The following is a 24,813-nucleotide window of genomic DNA, read 5'->3' as shown; positions in this document are numbered from 1 at the left end:
TGTGTCCTCAGCGATTTATGGAGGTAGTGATGAGTAAATCCTCACTTCCAACAGCTCAGCAACCGCAGCCGGGAGTCACCAGAAACCGGGGCCCGCCGTGCTTCTTGGTCTGTATGATGCCATCCAAAATAAACTTAAAAGCCCTTCAGAAAGGGGAGACGAGTGGGGAGTTTATGGGGGGTTGACAAAGGCTGGGTTCTCCTGAGCTAGGTGGGGGGGGGGCATCAGCTGGAGCAGTGGCTCCATGTGCCTCTGTAGCAGCGGTTGGGTACCACTTCCGCCTCTGTAGGTGTCATGGCGGACGGGCCCCCTTCCGCCTCGCCGGGTCTTATGGCGGAAGGAGGGGGAGGGGCTGAGAATAGGCCGCCATCTTTCTGCCATTAGTGAAAATGGCGGCGGGGGCGGGGCTACGGGGTCAGGTGACTATGGGCGGGGCTCGGGGCGCGAGCCGCGGCTGGCAGCGGCCGCGGCGCGAGAGGCTTCGATGGCGGCGGCAGTTGCGGGATCGGTCCTGAGGGGGCTGCTGAGGAGACGTGAGGGACAGGCACCCGCTGACCCCTCCCTGACCTCTGACCCCTCCCCTTGCACCCTGACCTGCCCCCCCCGTGTCAGTCATGGGGGGCGAACCCCCCTCACGTCCAGCCCCCCCCTTCGCCTGGGGGAGCCCCAGGGTCACCCCCCCTGCTGGGCGTGGCCCCCCCAGGGCACCTCGTTCTCTCCTGCTGAACCCTCCCCCCTAATTTCAGCCCCCCCATCCCTGTGCAGGTTGTGCCCCCCCCCGTCAGTGTCCAGCTGCAGGTCCCCTGGGGCTTGAGGGGCAGGTAGGTGCGTCCTCCAGCGGGAGCCTGGGACGCACGTCCCTGTCCCCTGCCTCAGTTTCCCCACCCGTACAAGGCGGGGGACCTGCTTTGTGCGGCCTGCGGGTTCCGACCCGCTGGGCGTCGTTACACCGGGGGGGGCGCCCGGTGACGTGGACACGGTTAATGGACCCGCTGGTGGAAGCTTTGATCGGCCCGGGTGGACGTGCGTTGAAATAAGTCGGCGGGCGTCTGCTGGCAAGGCTGGGCCCTCAGGAGGAAGGACAAACCAGTGGTTAACATGCCGGGCCGGGCCTTGCGAGATCGTGGTTCAGTGTCTCCCCTGTCCCGCCCCCCCAAGTTCCCCTGCGTGATCTGGGGCAAGTCCCTTATTCGCGCCGTTTGTCAGGCCTGGCCTCTGCTAAAAAGTTGACCCTCAGCTATGTTGCTCAGTGTGAAAAATCCCCACTCCGAGCGACGCAGTTATGCCGTCCTAACCTCCCCTTTCCCCCGTGTAGATAATTCCTCAGCTGACCACCTCTCAGGAAGGCGGGTTGCCTATGGGAGAACCGCCGCCAGTGGTGTCAGTCACGTCTACGCTGAAGCACTGCGGCTGTGCTGCTGAAGCACTTCCAGAGTAGACAAACCCTTGGTTTTCCCAGTTGTACAATGGGAATACTAGCCCAGCTGTGCCCTCTCTCGCTGGAGGATTGGGCAGTGCTCAGGTGCTACAGTAAGGGGGGGCGGCGGTGGCAGAGAACTGCTGAAGATAGCTAAATTGGGATCTGCTCCAATTTCCAGGGCTTCTGCTGGGCGCACGTGTATGGAATCTTTCTGGAGAAAACATTTTGCAAACGGAGGCGAAGCAGGGTGGCCTGAGCACCCAGGCTCGGCCCCAGTGAAAGACTTGGGCAAGGAGTTACCTGTTGCCCAATTGCTTATGGGTGCAAACAGCTCTGAACATCTCTCCCCCCCAACATGAACATGCTATTTATGAGCCAGACTCCAAAAGCCTGTTCAAAGGACACTAGGGGAAAGGTTGTGTCTCAGATAGCACCGCACTGATGTGCAGCGTTGAGTATTGTCCCAGGAATGCATGGGGTATTCAGGAGTTTTTATGTCTCCCTTTTCTTACCCCTTCTATCCAAACATCCTAAAGCCCTTTGTGGACAGGAGGGAATTCAGCCTCACAGCTCTGGGAAATAGTTCAGTGTCCTTGCTCTAAAATTGAGGAAACTGAGGTGCAGAGTGGGGAAGGGACTTGCCTGAGGTGACAGAACTGGTCCCGATAGGGATGGTAAAAGTGGAGGACAAGGAGTCAAGACTCTTGGGTTCTATCCCAGCTCTGGCAGGGGAGTGGTCCCTAATGGTTAGAACAGAAAAGGTGGGAGTCAGGACTCCTGGGTTCTATACCTGGTTGTGGGAGGACAATGGTGTCTAGTGGATAGAACAGGGTGGCTGAGAGTAGAGACTCAGGTTCAGTTCTTAGCTCTGAGAGGGAGTGTGTTCTAGTGGTTAGCATAGAGAGGGGCATGGGGCTAGGACTCCTGGGTTTTCTTTCTAGATGTTGCAAGTCACTCCCCCACTTTATGCCTCAGTTTCCCCAGTTTGCAAAATGCAGCTGATATTGCTCCCCGTCATGTGGTTGGTGAGGATTAAGGCACTGCAGATGAACAAGAGAGCAGTTTGCTCGCTTACATATAAATAAAGCTGTCCAAATTGTGCAGGTTTGAGATCCCCTAGGTAGGATGGAGAAAAGTCTGGGTATTTTTTTCTGTGATAAAATTGGAGGAGGGGGACCACCGTGTAAATAAAATTGTGTAATAAATTCCACACCTTGAGAAAGATTTTAAAAAGCACCACCTGGAAAAATTTAACCTACGCTCCTCCTTTTCTCAAACAACACCAGCTTCCTTATGTGCTCTGTATCTTATCGCTCCATCTCCATGCAGCCCCCTGGTTAATTATTCTTCCAAACCCTTGCCTCTGCCAAGAGGCATGGAGCATTAGAGGCAGCACTGAGCTTTAATCTTTGCGTGGCTGAGACAGTGTAACTTGGGTTCCATCATTTAGGCTGTGAAATTCCGACTCAGGCACTGACTTTCAAAAGGGCCAAGCCCAGAGGAGCTCCCACAGCAGTCAATAGGGGCGCTGAATGTACCCATAGGCCCCTTTGTGCTGTGCAATATGCAGACTGTCTCTGTGTCAGAGCTTACCGATGAAATAGACAAGGGTTGGGAGGGGAAACTCAGATATGGGGGGAAAGGGACGTGCCTGAGGTCTGTGGCAGAGCCAATAATAGAACCTAGGAGTCCTGAGTCTCCTGTGCCCTATCCATTGGGCTACACTGCTCCTCTTATGTTTACCAAACTCTGCCCCATTTAATAGTGCAGCCCAGTACCCCCCTCACAAGGAATTCTGTGCTGGGATCTCTTATGTTAATAGGCCATGTTTCTCTTTTCCCAGAGCTGTCCGCTCAGATTCAGCCACTGCTTAGCTTCAGAGCCATGTCGTCGGCCCCAGAGCAGCCCCATGCATCTCACAGCTATGAGACTCTGAAGGTGTCCCGGGTGCGGGAGAAAGTGTTCCACGTGGAGCTGAACCGGCCGGACAAACGGAACGCCATGAATACAGTGTTCTGGAGGTAATCCTAGGAACGCTGGTGGAGGGGCCCGTGAGAAGTCCCCTAGCACCGCCCCTCCATCCCCGTATGCTGAGGCTAGGTTGTGTCCCTAGACAACAAGAAACAAGCAAGGAGAGAGAAGCAACCAGTTAGTGGCTGTTCTTGTGGTGTCGACAGCACACGTTGCTCTGCCAGGCGGTGGGTGAACTGGGTCAAATCTCTATCAGATTTCTGCCCCAATGAGCCCAGAACCGAATGTGACAGCATCAGGGTGGGGCAGCATTGGAGTGCAGTGGTTCTCACCCTTTCTGGGATTAGGAGCAATTTGTAAATCTTGATGGTTTGTAAACCGGTAAATAGCCGTAGTGCTAAAATAAGCCAAACACATCTGGCTTACTACGTATTTCTTACCCTCGCCGTAGAATATACAAATCAATGTGATATGTACTAAGTACACCACGCGTACCACAGTAGTGGCTCCTGTCCCAAAGGGCTGGCTTGGCTCTGCTCCCAGCATGGCGACCTGGGGTACGGGGGTGCAGCGCCACTCAGGTTTGGCCCAACCACCGCTTTGTCATGATGGAGGGGTAGATAGGCCAAACTTGTAACAATGTGCACCATGTAACAGTGCTCGGAGTGGGGAACCGTGCCCAGCCAGCCGCATGGGACTGGAGCTGCCATTGTGGGATGCATGCACAGTGAGCTCTGCAGCCCTCCTACCCCACCCTGGGGACAGGACACCCTCCCTCCACCCACGGGTCTCCTGCCTGGCCATTTGACACATTTGAGCCACCCAAGTTGGAGTTGCAATTTACAGGCTGAGAAACCCCGGAAAGAGGGGATGTGTCATGGGAGGAAGCTGTATTGGAAGAAGCCACAGTGGGTTTCCTGAAGTGGCTGGGAGCAGTCCCTGGTGAACGGAAGGTTTGTGTTTAGGGGCTGGGACTCAGAAGACCTGGGTTTGATTCCTGCCTCTGCCACAGATTCCTTTTCAGCACAGCTGGCCTATAAAGCCCTCTTCTAAAGCAGCATGTTTTCCGGTGAGGTGCTGCCAATAGGATGTTCTTAGCTGGGGTCGCTGATGCTTTACTATCCTCACCCTGAGCTGAGATGTTTCCATGTCCTTCCCCAGTTTTAGCCTGTCTCTGATCCCACACCACCCAAGAGATCAAAAATAAAGGTGGTTTTGATTCTCTTGCACTTGTGCTGTGCCATGTGTCTCCTCTAAGCCAACTGTCTTTGCACTGTAAGAACCTCGTCCCCAAGTGATATCCAACAGGCAGAGAACTGGCCTTGAAACTTGTTGGAGCTGGTTGGGTCTCAGCCTGGTGCCCGGTGGGACTGATGTCTGGATCAGCCAGTGGGTCTGAATCTGAACTCCTTTCACCCCTAGAGAGTGAGTGGGGTGCTCTCAAGAATTAGGAGTGAGGGTTTTTGTAACTTTTTGGGATGGCTGAAGTAACTGTTCCTCTAGCGAGAGCCTGGCTGATCTCCTGTTGCTCTGATCCCTGCAGGGAGATGGTGGTGTGTTTCAACAAGATTGCCCAAGACTCGGAGTGCCACGCAGTGGTGGTGTCAGGTGCCGGGAAGCTATTCAGTGCTGGTAAGGCAACCTGAATGTGCTGGTTGCGGGGGGAGCCTCGGACGAACGGCTTATGTATCGTGGAGATGGGGTGGGTTTCCTGCCGGCCAGAGGCCAGTTCCCGGGTTGTGATAGCGACCAGTCCCTATGCTAGAGGTTCTTTCAGTGGACATTGTTGGACATAGGAGCTGTGCTGGGCCAGTCTCAGCATCGCCTCCCCCTGTGTGGGGCTGGCAGGACTTTTCTGGGCCGGGCTAGTAGAAGCCATTCTGGGCTAGTCTCAGTGCATCTCCCCTGGGTGGGACAGGTAGGAGCAACATCAGTCTCAGGCGTGAGTCCCCTCCCCCTGTCTTGCATGACCCCGGGGCCCCGACCTCTCCATTAGCAATCAGTGTCTTAGCAGCTGAGTGTCCAGGTCCCTAGATCTGGTCTGCAGGGCCATGGAGAGGTCGATCAGTCCTCTTGTGATTGAAGTAGGGGTGTCTGTGATTTCCCTCCTGCCCTCACCCCCCTGCCATAGGCATCGACCTCATGGAGATGGGCAGTGTGTTTGTGATGGTGGAAGGGGACGACACGGCTCGCAAGGCGTGGAACCTGCGCAAGAAGATCAGGGAGTATCAGGAGAGCTTCACAGTGCTGGAGAGGGTGAGAAGGCTCAGCAGGGACACAAGCACCTGTCCTGCCAGGAAGATGTTCTTGCCTGGGGTGGACTAGGAGGGAAATGTTTGCTTATGCTAATCATGTATGTATGAAATGCAAGTAGAAAGCAGGCCTTAAAGCCTAAACTTTAGGCTTCAGACTAGCTAAAGTTAAGCTTGTTAGGAGGAGTAAATAAAAAGTATGAATAGTCGTGACTCCAGCCACAACCTTGGGTCATGATCGTAAATATGTTTTCGTTTTAAAAAGTGGTGTGTGCGGAATTTTTAAATGGTTTGAAATATTAGTAACTGCAGAATTTGCATTGATGCGAATGATCATTAAAATAATATCATTAATTGCCAATAACCTATTTGAGTGTAAAAATTAAATAGCCAAAAAAAGTAAATTTAATATTAAATAATTCATTGTAAATAGGGTAGCTCCCAATTTATAGAAAGCTTCAGCTTAAGAAAAAACCCTTTACCAATTTCTTCATCAAAAAAATGAATTGCCCCTTAATGTTATTTCATCTTAAAATGCAAGTATAAATATCAAATTATTATGCTGTAAAGCAGGGCTGGCTCCAGGTTTTTTGCCACCCCAAGCACAAAAAGAAAAGGGCCGGAGTGCCGCCCCTTGAAAAATGCTGCCCAAGCACATGCTTGGGACGCTGGTGCCTAGAGCCGGCCCTGCTGTAAAGTCTTTTGTGCATGCTTGCTTTAGTGTTGTCGTATAATACATCCTGAAATGTTGTCACTTGTCGCTTACAGTGTTTTTGTAGCTGTGTTGATCCCAAGATATTAGCGTGTCAAGGAGGGGCAGTGCCACAGTAATACCCCAATACAGTAGTAATAAAAATATACAGCACCTGGCACAATGGGGGCTGGGCCATGACTGGCTGCGTAATGTACCTAATAGCCATAAAAATAGCACCATGGGGGCCTGGTTCCTGACTAGAGCTCATGGGCCGTACAGTAATACGTATAACAACAATAACGTGCCCCGGGATCACCGAGAACTGCATCCAAGATCTTCCTGGCACTACCTCCCTGACCCCTGGCTAGCACTGTAGCTCCCTGCATCAAGCCTCCTTGGGGGAGTGTTCTCTGCCCTTCTCTCATTGTATCGGGGCTTCCCTGCAGCCCCTAGCTTCTCGTGGCCCCACTGTCAGCCCTGAAGTCAGGACTTGAGCAAGAACCTGGCCCATCTGGACAGAGCAGGGCTTAGAAGCCCCAACTAGCCAGTGTCCCTGCTACCATTGTGGGGGAGGGATAGCTCAGTGGTTTGAGCATTGGCCTGCTAAACCCAGGATTGTGAGCTCAATCCTTGAGGGGGCCATTTAGGGATTTAGTTGGGTATTGGTCCTGCTTTGAACAGGGGGTTGGACTAGATACCTCCTGAGGTCCCTTCCAACCCTAATGTTCTATGGTTAGGGGGTTTCTGAGTTGGTAGGGGCTGATTTGCTATGGCTCCTCCGATTAATGTCCTTTTGGCTTTCTTCCAGTGTCCGAAGCCTGTGATTGCCGCTGTCCACGGAGGCTGCATTGGGGGAGGTGAGGCCCATCAGACTGGGAATGGGGCTCCTCATGGGGGTGAGATGGGCTGGAATCAGCAATAGGCTGCGGAGCCTTTCACGTCTTAGATCCCTGCTTCCAAACTGGCACAGGCCGCAAGGGACCGAAGGCGCTGGCTGTTCAGCAGCCACTGTGCGATGACTGTGCGACTCCCAGCAGAGAGGCATCCAAACTGCCCTCAGAACTGACACTAGTTGGCAGCCTCACAGCAAGGCAACGGATCGAATCGGGTGATGGAGAAAGCTGGCAGTTATGTCAATGAATCAGTTAGTATTGAACCTCACACAGCACTAGGGGGCGCCGTGCATCCATCCATGTAGGGGATTCCCCAAGGGGAAGCCTTGTCTGAACCTCCCTGGAGACTCCTGGCACCAGAGAGAGGAGAACGAGGACAGGAAAGCAGAAGGGATGGAGATGTGGGAATGTTACAGCAGGACCAGAACAACTGTCAGTTCCCTTTGCAGGTGTAGATCTGATCTCTGCCTGTGATATCCGGTATTGCACCCAGGATGCATGGTTCCAAGTTAAGGTATGTCCCCGGCCCTCTGCTGCCCTTCATTTGAGGATAGAAATTGGATTGTTGCTGGCTTTTTAAGCATGTTTTGGGGCATGGTGGGACAGCACTGTGCTGTTCTGGCTCTATGACTTTGTAACGTGCCAGCAGCACTGCTTTTGTGTTTTCCACACCACGGAATATAAGGCATTTACGCAGCTGTGCCATTGTCTTCCAGAATCTGAGCTCATTTGTTGCTTCCCAGCGGTATCCAGGGTTTTCAGGCACCTCGGAGGCAGTCTGGTCTGTGGATCAGCGCCCTGAAACCACCAGGCTCTGGCCCTGGTCTCTCTGTACAGGTAGTGATAGGCACACACTGACTCAGGAGCCCTTGGATCATCCCTCTGGAGTGCCCAGCCCCTGCTGTACAGAACTCTCAGATCCACTATTCCCAAAAGAAAAATACACGCCAGCTTGTAAGACTCAATGCAATTATGTAGAGTGTGAATGTTTATTGTCAAACAGAGATTCAAGTGCTAGCAAGTGAGAAGATTGGAAACAAACGGTTACATATAAAACAAAATCATAACGCTTCTTAGAGCCTCCCCTTTGCTAACAGGGCATTCCCCCGTCTCCTACAAGTTAGCATAACCCCAGTGTTTTCGACAAGTTTACTTCCTAGGTGAAAGGTGCCAGGTTGTGTGTCTGCACCCCCAAAATACCAAAAACAGACCTCTGATGTTCACCTCAAAATAGGGCATCTCCTCTCTTCCCCCACTGTTTAGCTCTTCTTGTTAATTTCCTTCTGTTGTCTTTTCCAGCTCTTTATGGGCATTGGCACGCTAATAGACGCCTATTGTATGACATGCAGTGAGAGAAGGGTCTCCCATCCCCTGCCTGGAGATGTTTGTCTCAAGGCACACTACCTTTGAGTGACCCCCTTTCAACTACAGCCCTAAAGAACAGAATTTTCAGCATCTATATAACTCTCCACTATTTTCTTTACTTAAATTTTGCAGTGATTACAATGACCAGTGTGATGTAGGGTTTCAGTAGAGGTCTTACATGACCCCTTTGGTGAACTCATGGGCTCCCTATACCCTTATGTACCCCTGTGGCAGGCGGCATCAAGAGATCCCTGAGTCACAGTTACCTTTCATGGTTCTGAAGAACCCCTTTGGGATTTGTACTGATGCCTGAATATGCTGAGAGCCTAAACCAATAGCTCAGAGAATCCATTTATGTCAACTCTGTGGCTTGGTGACAATGCATTAGAGTTATGTTAGTCACGTACACACACACACACACACAAGTTAGGTAAAAACACACAATACTCTCACTGGAAGGTTGCTGCATAACTTTATTGCTTAGAATCCACAATCCTAACACACCAGCGCCCCAAACCAGAGCAAGACAAAGCAGGCTGCTCTCTGAGGCAGAGGGGCTCAGCTCACCCTAGTTTACTCTGAGCTGGCTCTTTGCTGACTCAGTCTGATCTCCCATTTTCCTACAGCGCCCCCCTGGCCTGCCAGCAGGACCAGGAAAACCCCAGAGCATTTAAAGGAAAAGATCACAATCGTAACCCACTTTTCAGTCCATCACAGGATTGTGGTAGCAGGTGCTGGACAGGTATAGCAAGACAGTCACTGCTTGGAAGAGTTTATGTTGTCAAAGGCAAAAAGAGAGTGGCTGATAGAAGCAAAGTGATTGGCTGGCAAACATGCCATTCCCTCTGCAACAATTGCTGCAGCCACCTTCCTTGCCCCAGCTCCATGTGGCTCCCTCTAGTGGTGGCTGGGCCACGTACAGTTCTGCAGCCCTGGCCAGCAGAGCTGGGTTTTTTAGCTGAGAGAGGAGAGGTTCGTGGTTTAAGACCTGGGTTCCGTCCCTGCTGCCGTTGTGTAGCCAGGGCTGTTTCCCCATGGATCATGGTTGCGCTCTCTCTCTCACACTCACACACATACCAGCTCCCTTGTGTTTCGTCTGGCCCAGTGAGCTGATGCCCCTTCTGCCTCGCGTCTAGGCACGAAGGTGTCTAAGCCCTGCCCTTCTCTCCCCCCTTGCAGGAGGTGGATGTCGGGCTGGCGGCAGATGTGGGCACGCTGCAGCGCTTGCCCAGGATCATTGGGAACCAGAGGTATGTACCTGCGGCCGGTTTCAAACGTGGGGACAGGTCAGAGCCTGGATTCTCCCCAGCTCCATTAAAAGGGGCAGTCAATTGACGGAGCTGGTGGATCCGTGGTAGGCTAACGGCCCTGGGGGTTCAGTTGGGTGCCACAGAATCTGAGCATCAGTGCCTGGAAAATTGCTCCTTTCACACTTCTCCAGGCCCTGTCCCCCCTCACCCCAGGTCCCGCCACAGCCCCCAATCGTGGAGAGTCGATTCCACTTTTGACCCCATCTTTGCCTTGCAATTTGAGCATCGCTGCCTCTGCCTGGCCATGCTCCTGGGATTGAATTGCCACATTCTGGGCTGGCTCATGCGTCACCCTGTGGCCTCTGCCCATGGGACCTTGCTGGAGAGGGAAGTGGGAACAGCCCAAGGCCTGTGGTGCTTAGAGAGACTGCAGGGAGCTTCAGCCCAGCTGAAGAGCAAGAGGATTTAGGATCCATTCTCCCTTACCTAGTACTCCCCACTGGTTGCCCAGCGCCCCGGAAGCTGGCTGGGTGTCAGGGAGTAGCTGTGCTGCGGCCCTGCCCTGCCAGAAAGCTGGCTGTGCTGGCAGAGGGAGAGGGGAGACGTGGAGGAGGGATCTGTACAGCATAGCTGGCAAGGTGCAGTCTCTCCCTGAGGGGGTGTGTGTGTGTCTGTGTGTCTGTGTCTGTGTCATGCCCACACCTGTCCCTGTGCTCTCCCTCCCCAGCCTGGTGAACGAACTGGCCTTCACCGCCCGCAAGATGATGGCTCCAGAAGCTGAGAGCAGCGGCCTGGTCAGGTAGCTCCCCCCATAAGCATGTTACCGAGGGGAGCAAATGCCCCTCCCCCCCACCTCGTTCCAGAGGCGGCCAACACACAGCTGGCTAAAGGGAGGCACAGAGAGGGCTTGGGAGGTTTCTCCTAAACTTCTAAGTCTGTGGCTGTTTTGGGAGGAGACCCAGGAGTCCTGGCTCCCCCTCCAGAGCTGGGGATAGAACCGAGTCGTCCCCATTCCTGAGCGTGTGAGGAGAGCAGAGAGGCCCATGCAGGCTGAGGGCTTCCTTCCCCCACTGCATGGGTCTGTGGGATAGAGCCACTGGGAGGGGTCTGGGCCACACCCCCTGTCGTGATGTGCACTGCGGCTGGCTGGAGACCCCACTGCTGCGAACTGGTTCTGTCCCATCCGCAAGGTGGTGGGCACGGTGTCCCGGCTCTGGGGGTCGGGGCGCCCCCCTTAGCTTCACATGGCTCCTCCCCTCTCCCCAGCCGGGTTTTCCAGGACAAGCAGGCCATGCTGGAGGGCGCCTTCGAGCTGGCGGCCGACATTGCTGGCAAGAGTCCCGTGGCCGTGCAGGGCACCAAGGTCAACCTAATCTACTCCAGGGACCACTCCGTGTCCGAGGGCCTGCGGTACATGGTGAGCAACCAAGCTGCTGCCCCCTATCCCTGACCCACAGCCCCCTGGGGTTCCCACCCACAGCTCTGCCAGTGCCCCTCATTCCTGGCCCCCGGGCTCCCCACACACAGCTCTGCCAGTTCCCCTCAACCCCGACCTGCAGCCCCTGCTATTCCAGCCCTGGGCTCCCCTGGGACAGCTCTGCCGATGCCCTTCATTCTCGACTCCTGGCCCCTGGCCTCCCCACCCACAGCTCTGCCAGTGCCCCTCATTCCCGGCCCCTAGCCCCTGCTATTCCAGCCCCAGGCTCCCCCCACACAGCTCTGCCGGTGCCCTTCATTCCCGATTCCCAGCCCCCTGGGCTCCCCACACACACAGTTCTGCTGGTGCCCCTCAATCCCAACCTGCAGCCCCTGCCCTGGAACTCTGCCTGCAGCCTCCTGTGGCTAGAGGTGAATGGCCCAGTGCATTTCCCTCCCCTCAGTGGCTTTCCTGCCCCCTTTACCTGCCCTGCCTCCCCAGGCCACCTGGAACATGAGCATGCTGCAGACTGAGGATGTCGTGAAATCTGCTCAGGCTGCCGTGGAGAGGAAGAGCCCCAAGGACGTCCTGTACTCCAAGATGTAGCTGCGGCTCAATCAGACTCTTAGCCCACGGTGCCTTTAGTGTGACCCCCCCTTTCTGGGTCACGCCTGGGGCCTGCGCTAGCCCCAAAAGCTCGTTTCATAGCAGAAGAAGCCACCAATGAGATCAGCCCAGAGCTGAGTTTATTAATAAACTGAAACCCAAGCAAACGTGTCGTCTGCTGCATGAGGTCTGGGGCTGATTAGTGGGGCCAGGGCCACCCGCCCAGCCGTGAGCAGCCGCCTGGCCCAGTGGGAGGCGTCCAGGGTTTGAACCTGGGGAAAGGGAGCCCCAGGGGGTGGCTGGAAAGTGGCAAGAGGCAGAGGCCAAGGCTGGGAGTAGCCTCCCCAGGAGGGCTGCTAGAAGGAGCAAGCTGGAGGGGTGGCCACTGTAGCCGTTACCCAAGCTACTGGGGGGTGCCTGGTGAGACACCTCTTCCTGGCCCCCAGGTGGTGGAGGGGGAAAGCAGGTCTCTCAGGCCTACACCAGGCAGCTGGCGGAGGATGAAATGCAGTGTGAGTGACACTGCCCCTAGGAGGGGGGCACGGGGGGGGGGCATCAGCCCCTGGGGAACAGTGGGGCTTGCTCTGCCCTGGGCTTGGCCATACAGCAGGTGCTCTCTGCCCCCTTGCTGCTGGCTCAGGCCCCAGAGCTAAAGCTGGGGGCTGGTGGGTGGGGAGCCCAACAGGGGAAAGGGGGTTTGATGCATCCCCTTAGCATGAGGGAGCCATGTGGGTCGTTGCCAGGGTTCAGCCCCCTGCCTGCAGGGGCCACACAAGCTCTTTCTCTCCCTCCCGCCCCAGCCAGAGATGGGCACTTTGCAACCTCTCATCATCTCCCTAGAGCACCCAGTCCTGGGCTGCTCACAGCCCTCCCCTCCCCACCGCTTGTTCGTTACACGGTCGAAGGCCGTGCCCCTGAACACACGCACTGCCGTGGGGGGGCTGTAGTGAAAACAAGGGCACGTTTATTTAACAAGCAGCTTCAGCAGCCAGGAAGCCACAATCCTAACCCTGGCTCCTCCACGCATGGCCCTTCCACCAGTGTCAGCCGAGCCTGGCCGTGGCCCCCTTTCAGGAAACAAACCCTGTTACCAGCCTGGGTGAAGGATAACGGGGAAACTGCTGCACCCCCGCCCCCCGCTCCTCCCCAGCTATAGCTCCAGAAGTTCATGGTGTTTACTCCCTGCGGTTCTGGGTGTTTTCCGAGGACCAAAGTCTCCCGAGTAGCATTTTGTTTCATCTGTCAGTGGGTGACGGTTGTGAAATGGGCACATGAGCCGCCTAGGAGGGAGAAGGGGGCCTGCCAGGTGTCCATGCGCCCCTTTTAGTGCCAGACCTGCAGCCCCTAATCGTGCAGACGCTGTGCTTCACAATCTGCCCCAGGCTTTCAGCAGAGACCTTAGGAGACACCCTGTAGTGACTAGTACAGCGAGAGCACCGAGTGATGCACCCGCTGCCCGTCGGCACGGAGCCCTCCCTTGCTCCCAGTGGTGCGGAAATCCCCTCGGCAGCACCCACCAGCTAGCCAGGCTGGCGGCGGCCCCATGCACAGTGATGGCCACAGCTGGCACAGCTCTTGAGTTTTCTCCTTGGGGTTGCTTTGATGTTTCGCGGCACTGAAAAGCTTAAAAAAGCTTCATTTCAGGGCACCAAAAACACTGCGCGTTTTTTTTCCCCCTCCTTTCCAAAGTGTGTGCGGGGAGTGGGCTGGTTTGCTTGGTTTAAACAGGGCAAATCAAAGCGATTCACTGGCGTTTTGTGGGGCTGGGGTTTTTTTTTCACCCCGAACCATCTGGCAAAACCCACCTGAATTCCGCGGTTGCCAAATCTGCATTTTTGCAGCTGAAAACGTTCTCGGTGGCGACGCTCACGCATGTAGCCGAGGCGGGTAAGAGACGATGCCAGCGCACTAAGCTGTCGTTTCTACCCCCACCCGTTTCCGAGGGCCCGGGCACACCTGTCTACCTTGCCCTGTTCTGCTTTGAACATTGCTCCATATATTGAGTGGGAGGGTAGCAATGGGCCCATAAACCCAACTCCTGGGAGAGCTCTGGATGGGGCACAGAGCCAAGGGGCGCTGGCTCTTCCAACCGCCCCACCTCTGTTGGCCTGTCCTCTGGCCCACTGAACGGGCTGCGTGGCGCAATCCTACAGGCTGAGCAAACAGCAGTGAAGACGAAAGGCCATCGGGTTTGCTGCCTGGGGGACACCCTCCTTCCAAGGTGACACCATGCGCCCTGGGGCTGAACTTCCTCGGGGACGGGCAAGGCCTGGGCTGGCGTGAGGCAGCTTAGCGGCACCATCCCATCTGCTCCTGGGGCTGGGGAAGGCTCAGTGCTTGCCCTTGGAAGAGACGCTGACCTGTGCTAGCCTGTGTGAACGGGCTAAACGTGACCCAGGGCCCTGGTTTTCTCCCCTCCTCCCCCAAGTGGCCACAGGGCAGTAGCGCTTGGAGTCCGGACACCTGAGTTCTATTGGTGCCTTGGGGAAGTGACATCTCTTGGTGCCTCAGTTTCCCCTCCCCATTGCTAATTATTCAGACTGGACACGCAATGGGGCCTGGCTCTCACCTGCTACCATAATACACCTCATATTCACTACACTCGTAACGCCAGACCTGACCCCCGCCTCTCACTCTGGGTCTTTGCTGCACCCGGATCAATGAAGCCCCCATTGTGGGAAGGGCGGGTTCCAGGTGCTGCCATAACACCAGTGCCGATGCCCGTAAGAACATCACTCCCTAGGGACCTGGCACAGGACAGCTGGGGTTCCTGGCCCCCAGCCCTGTGCTCTGCCTGCCCCAGTCTGAGCAGAGCTTGCGCATCCCAGCGCAACTCCGGGGAACTGGCTCTGTGGGGGAGCAGGCAGGGCACAGGATCTGGCCTCCTGGTAACCACAGACTCTGAAACACCGATGTCACAGCCTCCCTCACGCACAGGGTGCGGCTGCACCAGAGTCGAGGGGCCCAGCCACAATGCTTAGCAATGAGGAAGACAGTCCCTCCCCTGCCTGCTGCACGCCCCCCTGACCCCCAGCACAGCTGGGCCAAAGGCACTGATCCATGGGGCCCACTGTTTGCTTTCCGCCACGCTGAGCCAGCCGCCCACGGTCAGGCAGGGACGCTCCCCTCATCAGCAAACACAGCCCCGGGCCAGCACCCATCTGTCATCTGGGCACGGCTCTTTGGAGAGCTGCACCTCCTGAGGGAAAGGACACAGGGAGGCGACACGCCCAGCCCTCCTCCCCCGTATCCTACAGCACGTCCCCTCTGCTCCCCCAGACCCAAATCGCCTGCCTTGTGCCAGCACCCCAGATCCAATCCAGGTCACCCGCTACCCCTGTGCTGGCTCCAATGATGGGTGGGCCTTCGCCGCCGGCTGGACATGCTGCCCAGTGCCCGGCCTTCTGCCTTTCCTAAGCTGCCAGTGCCCCCGACGCTGGGATCAGCTGCTCTCACGCTGGAGGAGAAATGTGGGCACGGAGAGGGAAAGGAATCGGCCCAAAGCAGGGCTGCCAATTTTAGCAGGACGTATTCCTGGAGGGCTGGTCACATGACATTAACAGTGAATCTTTTAATTCCTGGAGAGTCCAGGACACGCCTGAAAGGTTGGAAACCCCCTAAGCCAAGGGGGAAGACAGCAGGGTCCTGCCCAGCGCCACCTCCCGCGTCTAAGCTGTCAGCCCCGGGGTTGGGTCAACGAAAAATCTGTGAGCAAGGATTGTGGCAGAGCTGGGGAGAGAACCCAGGAATCCTGCTCCCAGCCTGCCCCCCCACACTCTATCCACTAGACCCCACTCCCCTCCCAGAGCTGGGGAGAGAACCCAGGAGTCCTGGTTCTCAGCACCCCCCTGCTCTAACCACTAGACCCCACTCCCCTCCCAGAGCTGGGGAGAGAACCCGGGAATCCTGCTCCCAGCCCGCCCCGCCCTCCGTCCACTAGACCCCACTCCCTGCGATTCTGGCTGATGTACATTTCAGGCACTGACAGTAACGCAAGTTCTACATTACAGGGCTGTTTGGTATTTTTCGTGGTGGGTCCCGGTCAGCCCAGCATTACTCTCACCTTTCCTGCACCCTGAGCGGGATGTGGGTGTGAATTTAATCCCCACCCCACTCTGCAGGGGCCCAGCGCCCAGCCCCCACAAAGGTGGTGTCACCAGGAGCTCGAAGCGAAACCGGCCGGCCCAGCGCCATGGTCATAGAGCGCATATGACACTGGACAGGGTCTCTGCTCTAGGCACGTCGTGGGGTGAGCTACTCCAGAATAGAACCCAGGCGTCCTGGTTCCAGCCCCCATCCTGCTTTAACCACTAGTCCCCACGCCCCTCCCAGAGCCAGGGATGGGCCCCAGGAGTCTGGACTCTCACCCCCTTTTGCCTTAACCCACCGTACCCCCACCTCCTACCAGACTAGGAATAGGACCCAGGCATCCTGCCTCCCAGCCCTCCCCCTCCCCAGCTTCAACCACTAGATTATCATCAGTTTGGCTTTGCCATTTCCACTGGCAATGGGGATTTTCCACTGAGCTGGGTGTGGCCGGGCAGGGGGGTGACACCTCTACCGCGCCGACGGGCGGAGGCTAGCCGAGTGGCATGGCTGCCCCGCCTCCCAGTCCAGTCCTATAAACCCCCTGCCCTCCACCTGCGCTATTCCCTGTGCCCCGTCCTGCCCATTCGCTGCACAGAGAGATTCCCCCAGCGCCCCGATGTCCTACGTTCCTGCACCCGGCTACCAGCCCTTCTACAACCCGGTAAGCATCACACACCCACACACCCCGGGCATTGCTCTGAAACCCATGGGAGCTGGGCACCTGAAGACCTGTGCTCTCCTTTACACCCGGCACAAATCCAGCGGCGTCTCCACAGCTGGTAGAGCTGCTGCAGATTTACACCCGGCTGGCCCCTGGATGGACGGTGGCTGCCGATATCCAGCAAGACAGCCCTCCCCTTCGGCTAGCTCCAGCCGCCCCGCCCCCCAAATGCATGGCTGGGCCTCGGGGTCGCCTGGCTGTCTACGCTGGAAAGTTCCCAGGCCAGCTGGTGGCGAGCAGGGGCCTGATTCTTCTCCCCCAATCAGGGATGACACCCCTCGTCTGGCACTCTGCTTAGTTGGCAGCCCCATCTCGCGGGGGGAGGGTCAGTTACACCATGCGAAGATCCCCCAAACTGATGTGTACCTTACACCCCACTCCGAGATGCCGGCAGAGCGCGGCCTGCAGGCATGGGCAGCTGGCGTTGGTTCCTGCCAGAGAGCCGATGCCGCCACGGCAAAGACAAACTGAGGGGCTGGAGTTTATTCCGGCCACCGTGGGGATGAGGACGCTGGGGCAGAAGAACTGCAGTGTGGGGCTGCGGTGAGATCGTCTTAGCCTCACACACACCCCCGACCCCCGGGGAAATGCTGCTCAGCTCACCAAAACACAGAGATCCCCGCAGCCTGCCCACGGACCCCGGCTCCGCTCGGATCCTGTCCCCACCAGCCAGTCGGCTTTTACCCCTGGACCTGGGGGAGCCGCTCCGGAAGCCACCTGGCTAAGGGCCCAGGGGCAAGGGGGGTTAGGGTGGGGCACAGGTCGAGGGGGGTAGGGAACTTGCCCGATCCCTTGCGTGTATCTCGGCTCCAGCGATACCAGCCCAGCCGGAGACCTGAGCGGTCCCACCCAGCTCACCTGTGTGGATGGGATCAGTTAATAATTAACGCACGGTCCCTGGCGGCTGCTTTCCCCAAGGATCCCAAAGGGAGGTACAGACACACGCTAACTAGAATCAGCCTTGGGAAAGGCCGGGGTTGCAGGCTAGGGTGTGCCCCCCTCGCAGGTGGTTTGGGGTGGGGGGATGCTGCCAGTCAAGGAGCACCAGCCTCCTCCTACAAAGTGATCAGTTTCCCCAGCCCCTGCTGCGGCCTAGAGCTCCAGCTTGGTTCCCAAAGGGCTTCTGGCCAGATCCCAGCCCCAGGGGAGCAACTTGGGGGGAGGCGAGGCTGGAGGGTAGTGAGGGGATCCCTTGGCATTGCTAAAGGGGGAGTGCGGGGGGCTGGCACCCACACTGTGTGTCTACGGGGTCGGGAGTGTCAATTCCTCCCTCAGCATCATCTCTCTCTCTCTCTCTCCATCTCTCAGCCCCTCCCTCATGCCACCCCCATCCCTGGGGGGCTGCGGCCCGGGATGGCCATCTATGTCCAGGGCACGGTGCCCCATCACACCAAGCGGTAACACGTTGGGCGGGGGGGGGGGAGGGAGCAGGACAGCTGGGCTCATGGGGCGCGGGGGCTGGTTATACAGGGACCCCTTGCCTGGTGCTGAGATGCAGCCGTCTCTGGGGTGGAAGGTGTTTAACAGCCACACGGCCCGGGCGTTTGGGACACAGCACGGTGCAGAGTCACCCAGCGGAGGGGATCTCGGGCAGCAGATGGGGCCAGTTTGGCCAGGCCGCGGCATAAAGCACAGGGGGATGTTTAATGAGGGTGACGACCTTGGGCTTGTGGCTGATTAAAACAGAGAAACAGGAACCTGCCGCCAGAGCCTGGAGCCCCAGGCGTGCGCTGGAGGAATGTGGGGCAAAGGGCCGGAGCTCCCAGCCGAGCAGGGGGAGGGACGGGGTGAAAGGGGAGCTGCACCAGGGAGCGGAGCGTGTACACCTGACACACCCCTACACCAGGGGATATGGGGGGGGGGGCGTAGGGAGAGCTATAACACCTCCCAGACCAAAGCCATTGTCATGGCAACTCCAGAAAGTCGCCCCCAGGCCCGATTGCTGCTCAGAGCTGCTGCGAGCTAGTTAGATCTGGCTACCGGCCCCTGGTTGGGGGCATTCGCGTCACAACACTGCCCCATTCCCTCTTTGGGCAGGGGTCCCTGGACCCCCTCCCTGCTGCGACTGCCCCTCCTTCACAAGAGAGCGAGCGCCTCCCCTCATAGGAACAAGAACTCAGCCCCCGCCACCCAGTGCCCCTCATTCCTGGGCCCCGGCCTCCCCACACACAGCTCGGCCAGAGCCCCTCATTCCCAACCTACAGCCCCTGCTATCCCAGCCCCAAGCTCCCCCGCCACAGTTCTGCTGGTGCCACTCAATCCTGACCCGCAGCCTCTGCTATCCAGCACCCATGAACGAAATCCCCTTCCGCAGTATAGGGCCTATGACACACAGATCAGCAGCCCCAAGTCCACCCAGGAGGGGTCAAGGGTGCAGCTAGATAGCTAGAAACCTTCTGAATTTCCAGCTGCAATTTTCCTGCTCTTCCCTTTACGCCCCCCCACCTCCCCACACCTGGCAGGTATTGATAGCAAGGGACCAGATCCCACGTCCGCCCCCCCCAACACAGCCTAGGCATGGGCCAGACTCCCCCAGCCCCCTGCAGCTCACTCACTGCCCCCACTGGCACCCCAGGTTCCGCGTGAATTTCTCCTGTGGCTCAGAGAAGGGGGCTGACATCGCCCTGCACTTCAACCCCCGCTTCGACAGCGGGGACAAGATCGTCTTCAACAGCTTCCAGCATGGCAAGTGGGCCAGGGAGGAGTACAAGCATGAGATGCCCTTCCGAAGGGGGCAGCACTTCGAGATGGTCTTCAGCATCACCCCCGAGAGCTACCAGGTAGGGGGGGTATGGGGGGAGGGGCATGAGGGATATTGAGGGGGTTGTGGGGGGCAGGTGGGGGCCACAAGGGATATGGGGGGGCCACAAGGGATATGGGGGCCTGTGGGGGCAGATGGGGGCACAAGGGATATGAGGGGACTGTAGGGGGCAGGTGGAGGCCACAAGGGGTATGGAGGGCCTGTGGGAGCACAAGGGATATGGGGGGCTGTGGATGGACACATTCTGAACTGGGGGCAGAGGATAATATGTCATTGGGGGTCCCCCATCTGTGACAGGGGAAATGTGGGGGGTGGAGAGAAACCCATGGGGAGGGTGGATCCCACTGGATCAAGAGGCTGGGGGCATATGGGGGGGCTGGGGGCTGCTCCCCAATGGCCTGGGAAAAGGGGTAGGGGAGTGACACCCCTCTCCCCCCATCTGGGTGGGGGGCTTTGAAAGGGGGAATTGTCCCCCCTCCCAAACATCCCAACATCTGCTCTCTAACATGGGGGGACCAGGAGGTCTCACTCCCAATTTCCCGCCACCCCCTGTCTGCTCCACGGGGGTGGGGCGGGGGGGCCAGATCCTGACACTGCCTGTCTCCCACCCCAGATCATGGTGAACGGGGCCCCCTGCTACGAGTTCCGGCACCGCATCCCACCGGAGCGCGTGCAGGTCGTCGACGTGGACGGGGACCTCGAGCTGCAGTCGCTCAACGTCATGGGAGGGGGGGTGAGTGACTGGGGCGTGGGGGGCGCAGGAGATGTGGGACTGGGACGCTCACGCACAGCGCCGGCCCCGCAGCCACATTGCCAACGCATGGCTTGGTTCAGGGGGAAAGCTGAGAGCTTGGATGGTAGGAGGGCTGGGGATAGAACCCAGGCATCCTGCTCTAACCACTAGATACTGCTATCCTCCCAGAGCTGGGGATAGAAACCAGGAGTCCTGGCTTCCAAACCCCCCCGCTCTAACCACTAGACCCCACTCCCTTCCCAGAGCTGGGCTAGAAGCCAGGAGTCCTGGCTCCCAGCCCGCTCCCCCGCTCTAACTACTAGATCCTGCTCCCCTCCCAGAGCTGGGGCGCGAACCCAGGAGTCCGGGATTGACAATACCTTTCCCTTCTCTGGGCCCAGTGTCACACCTGTTTCCTTCCTGCAGGGGATGTATTACCAGCAGCCCGGGATGCATGTAAGTACCCACGAGACCCACATGCCCGGGGCTGGGGGAGATGCCAGTTCAGGGTGGGCACCCAGGGGCACCTGGTCCATTACTGCAGCTACACGCCACCCCACAAGCCAGCCGGGCTTCTCTGGGCTTCCTGTTGCAGTGTGACGACCCCAAAGGGCATGGGAGGGGGAGTCCTGCAGGGGGTCCTTCCCCCTCCCCCACAAAGAGTCACAGGGACCTTCCCTCTGTCTTAGCAGCCACTTCCCCTGGGGAGCAGAGACCCCATGGGCCCTTCTAGCCAGGATCCCGGGCCCCACTCCTCCCTGGATCAGCCCCACAACCTCAGCGCGCCCGGGCTTCTCTAAGGAGAGCCATTCCAACCCTGCAGCCTCAGCCCCTGTAACCCCCCCACACCCCTTATATTGTCTGTGTCTCTCAGGGCATGCCGCCGAATATGCCTCCGCCAGCCGCAAGCCTGCCGGTAAGTACACTGCAGCCCGGGGAGGAGAAATTCCCTGATAAACACTCTCGTATTCCTGAGCACTGTTTGTAAAGCTCAGCACCGAGATGCAGTCACCTCTGGGGCGTGGGGGGGGGGGCGGCTTATTATACAGAGATCACCTCATCCACTCTTGAAATGCAGCCGCCTCTAGGGTGGAACGTGGCAGCTGATTGTATGGGGATCCGTCACCCAGTGCCACGTTGCAGCCGCCACTGGAGCAGGACACAGCAGCTGTTTATACAGAGATCATGTCCCTCATGACTGAAATGCAGCCACTTCTGGGATGGAAGGTGGCAGCTGATTATAGAGGGAATCCTCACCCAGCACGGAGATGCGACCACCTCTGGGGTGGGGTGCAGCTACCACTGAACAGCTGCACTGCAGTTCTACACAGCAGTTAAAGACAGGAGGTGGAAGCGGAGTCTGTATCCAACTGGAAACTGCAGGGCTAGGAGAGGATTTTAGCTAAGGAAAGGCCAGATATTTCCTGGAAAACTAGAGAGGAGCCACCAGGTGACGGCCAGTTCTGCGGGCTGGAGGGGCAGAGACACCCCCAAGAACTTAGGGCGGGAGGGTTGGGCCACACCACGGCTGGCCAGATTAATAACTCCTGGATTTCTCTGCCCCACAGATGATGGCTGGCCCCGCTTCCTTTCACCCGGTAAGCGCAGCAGACGTGGGGTTTCGCTCCCGCAGTGAAACCACCTTGCTCTTTCTCCCGCAACTCCTCCCCCAGCCCGGGAGTGCAGCCACCTCTGGGGTGGAACGTGCCAGGTGGCCAAGAGCCACGCTGAACGAAGCTGGTAGCAGGACCTCCCCTCCACCCCCGCCTCTGCCCTGCTCCCTGGAGCGCAGCACCTCCTAGCACTGCACCACTAAGCCCCCTCCCTGCAACACATCGGAGACGCGTCTAGACAAGACGGTTCTAGCCGGGGGTCTCCATTCTCTTGCAGCAAGTTCCCTATGTGGCTAACTTCCCAGGTGGGCTGACGTCCAAAAAGACGGTGGTGGTGAAAGGATTCGTCCCACAGGGCGCTAAGAGGTATGCAGCCACGGCACTGTCTTCAGCAGGGGAAACTGAGGCACCAGCAGGGGGGGAAGTGACTTCCCCTTCCCCCCGCACCCCCGGTCTCATGGTGAATCACCATAGAGCTGGGGATAGAAGCCAGGAGTCCCGTCTCCCAGCCTTCCCCACTCTAACCACTAGACCCCACTCCCCTCCCAGAGCTGGGGAGAGAAGCCAGGAGCCCGGCTCCCAGCCTCCCCTGCTCCAACCACTAGAACCCACTCCCTTCCCACAGCTGGGGATAGTCCTGGCTCCCAGCCCTGTGCTCCAACCCTTAGGCCGTGCTTTCTAGCACAGATTAGGCTTCTCCCAGCCAAGTGGAATGGCCCTGTGTATCTGGCTACAGGCTTGTATGTCCAGCCCTGCCCCGCTCTCCCAAAGCCACACCCCACTCAAAAACAGATGACCTCCCCCCCACACACACACTCCCCCTCCAGCCTCACCAGTTCTCTGCCTCCCCAGCTTCAGCATCAACTTTAAGATGGGCTACTCCAGGGATATCGCCCTGCATATTAACCCTCGCCTGAACGAGAGGGTGGTGGTCAGGAACAGCCTCCTGAACGGGCAGTGGGGCGCGGAGGAGCGAGCGCTGCCTCACAACCCCTTCCAGCCTGGCCAGTACTTTGATGTGAGTAAACTGCTCATCTGTGTGGCATACGCCCTATACCGCTAGCAGCCAGTGGGGATTCTCCCTTAGGTCAAGCCCAGGGTCTTCTGGAGCAGTGTGTGTGCACACTCATGCAGTCTTCTACCCTCTGCTGGATGGCATGAGAACTGCAAGTCTGTGTGTCATTGCCCCTGTATAGCTAGCAGCTAATGGGTATTCTCTGTTAACTTATGTCCTGGTTCATTTGGAAGAGGAAGGGGAGGTAGGGGTATGTATGCATAATAGGTACTGCTGCCCCTGCTAGATGGAATCCAAACTGCTTGTATGTGTATCATATGCCCTATACTGCTAACAGTTAATGGGGATTCTCCTTTAGCTCAAGCTCAGGTTTTTCTAGAGCAGAGATCAAGAGAGAGAGAATTTTCACCCTCTGCTGGATGGCATCAGAACTGCATGCCTGTGTGTCATAGCCCCTATACAGTTAGCAACTAATGGAGATTCTGTGGCAGCACAGTCTCCACTAGGCCATGTTGCCTCGTCCCATAAGGAATTGGCTCCTTCGCGGTTATCCCGGGTGGGTCCTTCTCATGGCCGCTCTCCCCCAACAGCTCTCCATCCGCTGCGGGAACGGACGTTTCAAGGTCTTCGCCAATGGGCAGCCGCTCTTCGACTACAACCACCGTTTCCGCGAGTTCCAGCAGATTGACACACTGGAAATCAACGGCGATGTGGTCTTGTCCTATGTCCAATTCTGAGCCCGGCCCCACTGCCCTGCGGGGGAAGGAAATACAAAGCTGCCCTCCCACCCCCGGCTGGCATCACAGACCTAATAAACTACTCTGCTTCTCTCAATGATGCTGCCGGGTGGACTGCCTTCCCCTCCTCGTGCCACCCACTGCTGGGTGGAATCGGAGCTTCTTCCCTATGTGTCATAGACCATCCCCTGCTCACAGCTGCTGAGGACTCTAGGTGGAGCCAAGTTTGAGGCCCGTGCAGGGATGGTTGTGATGGCCTAGAGATGTTATAATGACCCTCTGACCCGCCCTTTCCCAGGCCACCCGCTAAGACCCTGGCAAACATCACCAAACTAAGCCTCCCAGTCTCCCCTCGCCCCCTCCTCCAGTACCAGGAAGCTCCCCCATGCCCCACAGCTCCCACTGCAACCCTCCCCCTTGCCAGAAGCCCCCCACCTGCTCACTCCCTGCACAGCTGACCTGAGCCACCCTACAGCCAACCCCTACAAACCCCATCCCCAGCCGGCAACCTCATGGTCCCCACAGCCTGCCTGCCCCACCTGGCTCTCCCCACTCACCCCCGCCCAGCCCCACACTTCTCCTTTGGACCGGGTCGGGCTGCACCAAACCATTGGGGTTAGAAACAGAACGAGGGACGCCCAAGGGAAGGGTCCCCTGCTCCTGCCCCCCACCCACCCTCCCTCCCATTTTAGGAACCTGCAGCCCTCCGCTCACTGCCTGCTCTGCAGCGCTTCTCAGGAGCCGAGCAGAACCGTTCCCAGCCAGGGTCCGCTAATGTGCCTGTCCAACGTGGGGGGACAAGGACTTTCTGCTCCACTGGCACTTTCTGAGCACTGGGCAATCTGCCTGCTCAAGCCACACACACACACCCCTCCCCAGCAGCTAGGGCAGGATCCTCCTCCTCCAGCTCGGAGCTTGGGCAAGGTTACACAGGGAGTCAATGGCAAAACCATCATTAGAACCCAGGAGCCCTGGCTCCCAGCCTCCCCTCTCATCTCTAACTACTAGACCCCACTCCCCTCCCAGAGCTGGGGATAGAACCCAGGAGTCCTGGCACCCAACCTTTGTCGTAGTTATCCAGCCCACGCTTCCTCTTGGGTTTTTTCATCTTAACCCTTTGCTGGCTGCTGCCCAGACACCAAGGCAGGACCAGCAGGAATCCAGAGTCTAAGCTCACAGGCAGGAATGTAGTTTCTTTGTGGGGTTAGCAGGGCAGGGCTTGGAGCGGTCTTCAGTCCCACCACACTCTTCCCACCACCTGCCAACCCCAGTCCCC

General features: G+C 57.7%; 2 protein-coding genes across 5 annotated transcripts; both read left to right on the top strand.

Annotated features, from left to right (window-relative positions):
• The first annotated feature begins 450 nt into the window (after window positions 1–450).
• On the top strand, window positions 451–12,035 carry ECH1 (enoyl-CoA hydratase 1). 4 transcript variants are annotated; one of them, XM_032776284.2, is made up of 10 exons: window positions 451–533; window positions 3,264–3,441; window positions 4,935–5,023; window positions 5,523–5,647; window positions 7,146–7,194; window positions 7,680–7,744; window positions 9,775–9,845; window positions 10,573–10,644; window positions 11,112–11,262; window positions 11,764–12,035. In XM_032776284.2, exons 1-10 carry the CDS (start codon window positions 485–487, stop codon window positions 11,866–11,868), a joined length of 954 nt encoding a protein of 317 aa, XP_032632175.1. In that variant the 5' UTR covers window positions 451–484; the 3' UTR covers window positions 11,869–12,035. The 4 variants fall into 4 exon arrangements, with proteins under 4 accessions (XP_032632175.1, XP_074926705.1, XP_074926704.1 ...); XM_075070604.1 differs by lacking the exon at window positions 451–533 and adding an exon at window positions 1,445–1,708; XM_075070603.1 differs by lacking the exon at window positions 451–533 and adding an exon at window positions 1,723–1,741.
• Window positions 12,036–16,536: 4,501 nt separating this feature from the next.
• LGALS4 (galectin 4) lies at window positions 16,537–23,634 on the top strand. The gene is made up of 10 exons (XM_032776326.1): window positions 16,537–16,618; window positions 17,987–18,075; window positions 19,254–19,458; window positions 20,053–20,187; window positions 20,599–20,628; window positions 21,047–21,088; window positions 21,741–21,770; window positions 22,063–22,151; window positions 22,638–22,803; window positions 23,391–23,634. The coding sequence occupies exons 1-10, from the start codon at window positions 16,574–16,576 to the stop codon at window positions 23,535–23,537; spliced, it is 978 nt and encodes a 325-aa protein (XP_032632217.1). The 5' UTR covers window positions 16,537–16,573; the 3' UTR covers window positions 23,538–23,634.
• The last annotated feature ends 1,179 nt before the right edge of the window (window positions 23,635–24,813 follow it).

This window comes from Chelonoidis abingdonii, chromosome 11 (genome assembly GCF_003597395.2).
Source record: "Chelonoidis abingdonii isolate Lonesome George chromosome 11, CheloAbing_2.0, whole genome shotgun sequence".
Taxonomy (NCBI): domain Eukaryota; kingdom Metazoa; phylum Chordata; order Testudines; family Testudinidae; genus Chelonoidis; species Chelonoidis abingdonii.
The sequence above is the reverse complement of the archived record's forward strand: the minus strand, read 5'-3'. Positions and strand labels throughout refer to the sequence as shown.